Source organism: Xyrauchen texanus, chromosome 28 (genome assembly GCF_025860055.1).
Source record: "Xyrauchen texanus isolate HMW12.3.18 chromosome 28, RBS_HiC_50CHRs, whole genome shotgun sequence".
In the NCBI taxonomy this organism is placed as follows: domain Eukaryota; kingdom Metazoa; phylum Chordata; class Actinopteri; order Cypriniformes; family Catostomidae; genus Xyrauchen; species Xyrauchen texanus.
In genome coordinates, this window is record NC_068303.1 from 5,390,923 (window position 1) to 5,399,151 (window position 8,229).

Consider the following 8,229-nt stretch of genomic DNA (forward strand, 5'->3'; position numbering starts at 1 on the left):
TTACTATATAAAATTACTGTAAAAATTGTTTCCATTTTGTTATTTATTTATTTTAGCAAAATGTGCAAGAAAGGAAAGATGTTTTAAGTTTTAAACATCCTCTTGGCAAATTGTCAGGTTTTGCTCACAAAGTAAATCATTACATCAGTAAACAATATTCATTTTGGGTTTTTGCAGGCTTATAACATCAAAACACAAGCGCACTTATCAGCTTTGGTCCCATAATAACACATTTTATTTCATTTAATACAAACAATCAGGAATGCAACAATACTATTAAAGAACATTAAACGACAGCTATTTTTAAACACATTAACTTTCAGTATCGAGTAGCATGCTCTTAAATGCATCATTTCAAATCTGTAGGTAATAGTAAACAAGTATTTTTTTTTATTTTTCTATGTTTTTGTAGTTGTTTATTAAAGAGAGAAATAACATGAATGCTGTTGTCAAGCATAAATTTCCAGAGTTTTGCCTCTGTAGATGCTTTTCTTGTTTCTTAGATGCTCACATTTAACATACACTGACTTACAACAATTTTCGCAATGCAATTGTATAAGAAAAATATAATAATAATGCATTCAACTTAAGAAGCCCAAATCAGCGCACACAAAGCCAATGTAAATTCGGAACAGGCAGCACAGAAGGTGATGTCCCAGCTGATTCTTCAACTGGTTAAGCTTATTTTTTTCATCTGTTGGTCCACAGAGGCCAGTTTCTCAAGTTTGTTTAACTAAAGAAAGAAAAGTAGAGAGATTATTTGCTATGCTTATCTTTTATAAATTTGAAACACTTAAGTGTGTATTTTTTTCAACTTTTAAAATACTTTCATTCCCTGTTGGAAATGGGGATTGTTAAATTATGTAATTAATTTATTTTTCGCAATTCTGTTTGGTGCTACAAAGAGTGGTGCTTAAAAACAGTGTCCTCAAAAACCCTCAGACCCTGTACTATTTATGTGTTTGCAATCTATTATTTCTTAATGAATAGAAAAAGTTTTTTGCTTTAGTCAATTAAATATCTTATTTCTACAGCCCCAAAGGGAAGTGGTTGAGAAGTACTTGAAGTTATATAAAATCCTTGTCATGGTGAGAAATGATTCTCTTGGCATATTGTAGAATCTAGACGTCCCTCTACGCTCGGGGTCACGGCCATATTTCTGTATCATTTGCCGGATATCTCGGATGCCCTTGTAATAGTGGAGCATTTAGATAATTAGTTACTGGAGAAACATTGGAAGGTATTTAGCAGTTATTTTGGAGCAGCAGGAGTTGCACGAACTAAAGAACTCAAAGAGGAGTGCTACAGTCAACCCACATTCTTCCACTTATTCATGCTCAAATCTAACAAGCTGAGACACGGATGAACTATTTTAAGCAGCAAATGTGACCTTGTTTCTCAGTCTAATGACTCTGTGGCTATTATTTGTACAATTATGTCATAGTTTGTTTCCTTTCAATGCATCTAGACCTAGACTGGTATGGTGGAATGGTAGGTGATGTGAATAATTTTGATTCTACATTATAATAAATTGTTAATTACCCTGATTTAACTTTAAATGTTAGAGTGAAAATAACTCAAGAAATAACCTTTGATTTCAAATCTCACGTAAACGTGTTTTGGTTGCGTTGAATAAATAGATTTTTGGTGTTATCAGTGAATTGGGGCTGCATATATATTTGTGAGCCTGTTTACATGCACAATTGTACACTGATTATGCTTAACAAGGTCATGTAAATGCCTTAAATGGTTTTCCTTTATCGGTGTAAGGTCATAAATGGTTTAAGCACAAAAGATTGTTGCCCATTACCCTAATTTCGTGTTGCATGCAAAAACATTCACCGGTGTTCTTATCAGCTTTCCAAATGTGTGCAAGTGTTGTGTGCATTAGCAGAGAATAGCCGATGATATAAAGTCTTGCTTAAGTATGGTTTTCTTGCGTTGTCTGATTTTATTTTAATAAACTGATTTTTCATAGTTATACGCATATTGTTGTGCATGTAAATGCCTTAAATGTTTTTATGCACAATTTCACACCAATTATGCTTAATGTGCCAACATTGTGTGTGGTTATGACCACATTTACATGCACTTAAGAAAACGGCATTCTGATACCTCATGTAAACGAGAACGCCAAATTCCTTACACTGCTTAAGGGATTAAGAAAAGCAGTTTAACACACCTAGGTTTCTCATCGAGAACTCGTCTTAATGTGGCCATGTAAATGCAGTACTTATAGGTTTTTAGGGAGTGCGCATGTGTGTGAACAGATCGAATAACAAATGTTATAGGATGGAGCTCAACAACATGTCAACACAGTGCAAAGAATTCAACATTTCTGGAAGTACAGTAGGAAAAGCACATACACTATAAACTATACCCATTTATACAGGCCAATGTAAAATATCGACTGGGGAATCCCATCGTTTTAAGAGGTAAACCCCACTATTGCAGAGCAATTCCGCTGCAGGTCGCTAAAGTAAACTAACACGGCAACAACTCTGGAATATCTTTAAATAAAGCAAAGCAAAGTCTTCTTCAGATCCCATGTTTGTTATTTACACAAGATTTGTGAGGAAATTACTTTGCTGTGGAGAAAGCTGATTACTGACTGAGCCAAAGGTATTAGTGAGTAAAGAGTATGCCATTTATACAGAGCATGTAATCTGCAACGCTGCTTTCTCACAATAAACTGCTTTCTTGCAATAAACTGCTTTCTGGTGTGATGTTCTGGTGCTTTCTGATGCTTTTATGTAAATGTAGTCAATGTAAATGCCTTAAAAAGTTTTCCTTGATCCAGGAAAGGTCATAAATGGTTGAAGCAAAAACCGATATTGACAGATTGTGGTGAAATCTGACTGCCCTCCAGATTCGGACTCTCCGCTACCTGATTGGCCCTTATCCCTAAAACCCAACCCCACATAGTAAGGATACTAGGGAGTCAAAATTCGGCACTTCACAGGTGTTCTTGCCAGCTAATCCAATGTGCGCAAGTGTTGTGTGCACAACTCTTTAGGTTTTAACGTCAAAAGCCGGTGATTTCATGTCTCATGTAAACCTGTTTTTTGAATCAGATATTTTGGTAGTTATCCACGTATTGTATGCATTTAAATGCACTCATTGTTTTTGCAATTCTGTTTGGTGCACTAGTGGTCCATAAATGGCACACTTCACCGTTATGATTCAAATATTTCAGAAAATGACAAGTGTCATTTACTCACACTCGTTGGGTTTAAATATTTGGGTGAACAATTTTTGTAAATGCAAGTTACTCTGGGGTATCTGTCCCTGTTTTTGTAAAATACTATACCTCTTCTGGTGTGAGAAGCTTCTAATGTGGCACATCCTTTTTTTCCTCAAGTGACTCCTCCTGAGAAAGCAGGCCCCTTTTGTACCGTAGGGTCTCAGCGATCTCCTCTAGGTTACGATTGTAATGCGGGCCAGTACTCACATCTTGACTTTCTCTGTAAATCCAGGGAGAACGTTTCTCATCAAATTCAACCTTGTTAAGTAGACGCTCCTCTAACTCGTTCTTTTTCTTTGTGAGGTACCTCAGTGCAGCCTCCTTGTCCTGCTCTTCTTCTGCAGTGCTCTGGTGTCTCTTCTGCTCATCTTCTTCCCCCTGGCTGTTTGAGGGATGCCTCTTTTCATTGAGCTCATGGGCAATCTTTGGTTCATCTTCATTCTCAAAATCCATGAAGTCGCCAAGCTTGTGATTATGCTTGGGGGGATATCTGTGTGTCTGTTCCTCATAATCCTCCTCAGATGAGTCCCCACTGCGTTTGTGGTACTTCTTATGGTGGTTTCTGCTAGAGGGTTTCCGAGATCGTTTTACGAAATCCACGTCCACCCCTTCAGATTCAGATTTCATGTCCTCGGCTGAATATCCATTTTGTTTGTTGAGCTTTTTCTTGTGGTGGTATCTATGTGAGGGTTTCCAGATATGTTTTTCTCTCTCTTCCTTGTCCTCCTCATCATCTTCATCCACATGGTTTCGTTTGCGGGTGTAGCTTGGGAAGTCTTCTTGGCTTCTATCGTAGTCTTGATCTTCAAAATTCTCATTCTCTGAGTCCTCATCTCGTTTGTGAAGCATTTTCTTGTGGTGGTATCTGTGTGATGGTTTCCAGATCTGCTTCTCTATCTCATCCTCTTCTTTCTCCTCTTCATCCCCTTGGTTTTGTTTGTGGGTGTAGCTTGGGAAATCCTCTTGGCTTCTATCATAATCTGTATCTTCACGCTTGTCTTTGCTGCTCAGAAGGCGACTCCTTTTATACTGGTATGGAGGGAATTCCTCCTGGCTGCGCTCCTCATCAGGATTATCACGCTTTTCTTTGTGTAAAATGGAGAAATGACGTTTCTGAGGGAATTCCTCTTGGCTTCTCTCGTCTTCAGGATCTTCTCTTTTATCTTTGCTGCTTCTTTTATAGTAACTCGGGAAGTCCTCCTGGCTTCGTTCATCATCCTGTTCCTCACGTTTATCTTTGAGTCTTCTTTTGACAAAACTTGGGAAGTCTTCTTGGCTGCGTTCATCGTTCAACTCATCATGTTTTTCTTTCTCAGCTTTGAGAAGATCCTCAAGTGTTTCTTCCTCATTGACTTCAGACTCTCCGCTTGGTCTTTTCACATCCTCTTGAGCAGTTTTCAGAGCAGAATCCTCACTCTTTTTCACGACTGATGTGTGACCTGAAACTAATTTCAAGGAGACATAAAATGGGAACAAACCAAAGCACATACCTCATGATTCTTTTTAACTCCATTTCTTGTTTTTCTTGCAGGAAAATGTATTTACCATGGATTTCTGCATAAATTGGTCATACATTTTTAACACAACGATAAACCAACACAATCTTCTTAAACAACTGCAACTGTACATCTGATAATTAGTCCACAGAGTCTACCAATGAAACCACTGACCCATAACTGACCCATCCAAGCATGATATACTGCATTGGATGGGTAAGAAATGATGATAATAACAAAGTCTGACTGTTCTCACGCTATGTCCAAATGATATTTACAATACATTTACTTGCAGAATCACTTAGCAAACAGTGTTACCTCCACAATAAACCAAACATGATTTAAAGTAATCTAAAAAACTAATAATTCTTACATTAAATTAATGTTTTTTTACTTCAACAGATGACTGAAGCGATAAGTATCAACAACATACCTGGTTTGAGGATGTTTTTGCATTCTGGATGCAATGGAGCAGCATCTGTTTTATACAGTGCCTTAGAAAGGATCTGAACTAAACACTGGGCAAGCTGAGAAGAAATAATATACTAATTAACGACATGACAATAATTGTGTTATTCAAAATGATTCAAAAATACATAAAAGAATGCAATTTACACAAAGCGATTACTTGAATACACATCTACTTTCAGTTTTGAGTTTAATGTCATTTTTATATTTTTTCTGGGGCTTGAAGTAACAAATTTCAAACAAGTTGTGTAACCGTCTGAAGACAGTAAAACTAAATAAAAGTCTCAGGCTGAAATTATTGGAATTTTTTGGAAATGTGGTCTAGCCTATACATTTATTATAATATTTTTTCTTAAAATAGCAGTTAATGGGGGCCTGGGTATCAGCGAATATTGACGCTGACTACCACCCCTGGAGTCGCGAGTTCGAATTCAGGGCATGCTGCGTGACTCCAGCCAGGCCTCCTAAGCAACCAAATTTCCCGGTTGCTAGGGAGGGTAGAGTCACTTGGGGTAACCTCCTCGTGGACGTGATTAGGGGTTCTTGCTCTCAATGGGGTGCGTGGTAAGTTGTGCGTGGATCGTGTAGAGTATGATGAGCATCCACATGCTGTGAGTCTCCGCGGTGTCATGCACAACGAGCCACATTATAAGAAGCACAGACTGACTGTCTCAGAAGCGGAGACAACTGAGACTTGTCCTCTGCCACCCGGATTGAGGTGAGTAACCGCACCACCATGAGGACCTACTAAGTAGTGGGAATTGGGCATTCCTAAATGGGAGAAAAGATCATTTGTTTTTAAATATTATTAATATTTGTATCCATCAAATCAAAGTCAGGTGGTGTGACCAGCTTGCAGATTCTTCTGTCATGTGTGGAAAGAAAAATATAAAACAGAGGACCCTATTAGACCCTCATGACTGTTTTTAAAAATATTTATATTGACACTTTTATGAAAAGGCACATTTTGTTCAGGTCAAATGGAGTAACCCTAAGAAAACGTCTTGATATTCATGACCCAAAAATTCATTAAAATAATTTAGCTTGAAAATGGTTTAACTTTTTTATTTATTCATTTATTTTAAGTTTGTTGTGTACCCTCATGTGGTGCAAGGTTAAGCCACTTGACATTTTTTAAAAGTCATTGTCTTTTTTTTTTTTTTTTTTTATAAAAATGCTATAAATGTTTTTCAAAAACATATGAAACAAAAATATTACATTTCTACAAACTTAACACGTGGTTTAAAGTAGTTTTTTTTTTTTAAAAAACCTTTCTAATTTTTACCATCTGATTAAACCTTATTTGTCAACAACCCCTTACATTTAAAGAAGAATAGAAACGAATAGAGAAATGCATGCATTGCATAGTAACATGTAGAATCTATAGCATACCAAATCCTCTGTCCTGGTGTCCTGCTCAACTGGTACAGACTCTCCATCTGGGATAGTAAAAGCCTTGTATTAAATTAGTGCAAGTCTTAATGCAAGATATTTTTAACATTCATTCATCTCAAAGGCGCTTTGTGAATTAACGTTTAACGCTGAAATGTTTTCATCACGATCTACAAATGCTCTGCAGCAAAGTACGCTGTCGCTGACCGTGGTGCTGAAATGATTTATGAAATTGTTATTTAAGTGCATGGGTTTTTCACTTACCAGCAGATAGGACAACAACCAAGGAGACCAAAAGCAGAAACTTCATGGTGCATGCAAATGTTTTGCTGCTGTAATCTTTATCCAGGAGGCTTGTCTTCTGGATAAAGAGGGATTCTCCGTAGCGCGTGCTGCAGCTCTGATAGCGGTCTGCGTCTGTTTTGAGCGCTCTGTGGGACGCAAGATCGGAGCTCGTGGGTTGCTTACGTCACGCCCCATGTGAAACCTTAATTAGACCCCCCTTTAAATGGGAGATTTATACGCAAATTGTCTCTAATCTTCAATTAAGCTGATGCATTGCAGCCTGTCAGCCTATATTGAAGATTCAGTTTTGGGGTATGCACAAGTCATTTCTATTTCATATTTAGCTGATTCTTTTATATGTCACATATGACTTTAGGAGGGACATTTCGTTTTCATGGTCAAAAGTTGTTGGGGGGGGGGGTCACCAAACTGGATCACGCAAACTTAAAGCCCAGGGACCCCCCGGGCAATCAAGGGCCCCTGGTAATCAAGGGCCCCTGGGTACTGGCCCCTTTGGTAATCCATCCCTGATTACTAAACATCCCTTTTGTCATTTTAATCGTCTACATCATGAGATATATGACTCATATATATGACACTGTCAGACTGGCTGATGAGCAAATGAGTTGATAAATGTCTTTTCATTATAAACAGCATAATGTGGCTCATAAATAATTAAACCGTTATTGCATAGACCTGTCTCACTATTCTCCTGCTTTCGGAACATGCACTATTATTTTCTGTTTAAAAGTGTAACACGATCCACATTTTATCTTAAAAATCGAATGCTATCTGCAGCATCTCACTATTTGTCATATTTATTGTCATTCCTGTCCGTTTCATATAGGAAAACCAGACACCAGAACGGTGCTGGCACGCTTTGAAACATATTCCCAAACCATATCCATCATCCCTTTATTCAGCTATAAAACTTAAAAGCTTGAATGCAATTATTTATACAGCCATCTTCCCTGTAAAGCCAAAATCCATGCTCAAAATGTGCTCATTCAAAAAGAGTGAATCTTTAGAGCATCTTTGCATATAAAGACATAACAAAGGGTGAGAATAAGATGTTGGGTTCAAAGTGTACCTAGTACATACTAACTGAGGATAAACTTGCTGATTGAGTGGGCTTAAATGTGTGCTCGGGATATAGTCTGGTTTGTTTGGCTTTAATCAAAGTCATTTGGCAGAGGCCAATAGCAGCATACGGAGAGAGTCTGCACTTTGAACTGTTTAGTAGCTTTGATCTTCTTTTTTGAAACCACAGCGTTATTAAAGCATGGCTATTTTGCTGAATTAAAGTTGTGGGAGGGTGGTTGTATTGTGAATAAATTGTGTGAC

At 37.7% G+C, this 8,229-nt stretch overlaps 1 protein-coding gene across 1 annotated transcript; it reads right to left on the reverse strand.

Moving 5' to 3' along the window:
- Nucleotides 1–39: 39 nt before the first annotated feature.
- On the reverse strand, nucleotides 40–7,017 carry LOC127621963 (sarcoplasmic reticulum histidine-rich calcium-binding protein-like). The gene is made up of 5 exons (XM_052095805.1): nucleotides 6,865–7,017; nucleotides 6,601–6,647; nucleotides 5,174–5,267; nucleotides 3,311–4,689; nucleotides 40–733 (listed from the first exon to the last, which is right to left on the reverse strand). Exons 1-4 carry the CDS (start codon nucleotides 6,908–6,910, stop codon nucleotides 3,332–3,334), a joined length of 1,545 nt encoding a protein of 514 aa, XP_051951765.1. The 5' UTR covers nucleotides 6,911–7,017; the 3' UTR covers nucleotides 40–733; nucleotides 3,311–3,331.
- Between the last annotated feature and the right edge of the window lie 1,212 nt (nucleotides 7,018–8,229).

Coding starts and splice junctions, on each gene's coding strand:
- LOC127621963 (XM_052095805.1), bottom strand. CDS start 6,910: ATGAAGTTTCTGCTTTTGGTCTCCTTGGTTGTTGTCCTATCTGCTG. Junction 5,268..6,600: donor ACACCAGGACAGAGGATTTG/GTATGCTATAGA, acceptor ATTTCTTCTCAG/CTTGCCCAGTGTTTAGTTCA. Junction 4,690..5,173: donor CAAAAACATCCTCAAACCAG/GTATGTTGTTGA, acceptor CCTTGAAATTAG/TTTCAGGTCACACATCAGTC.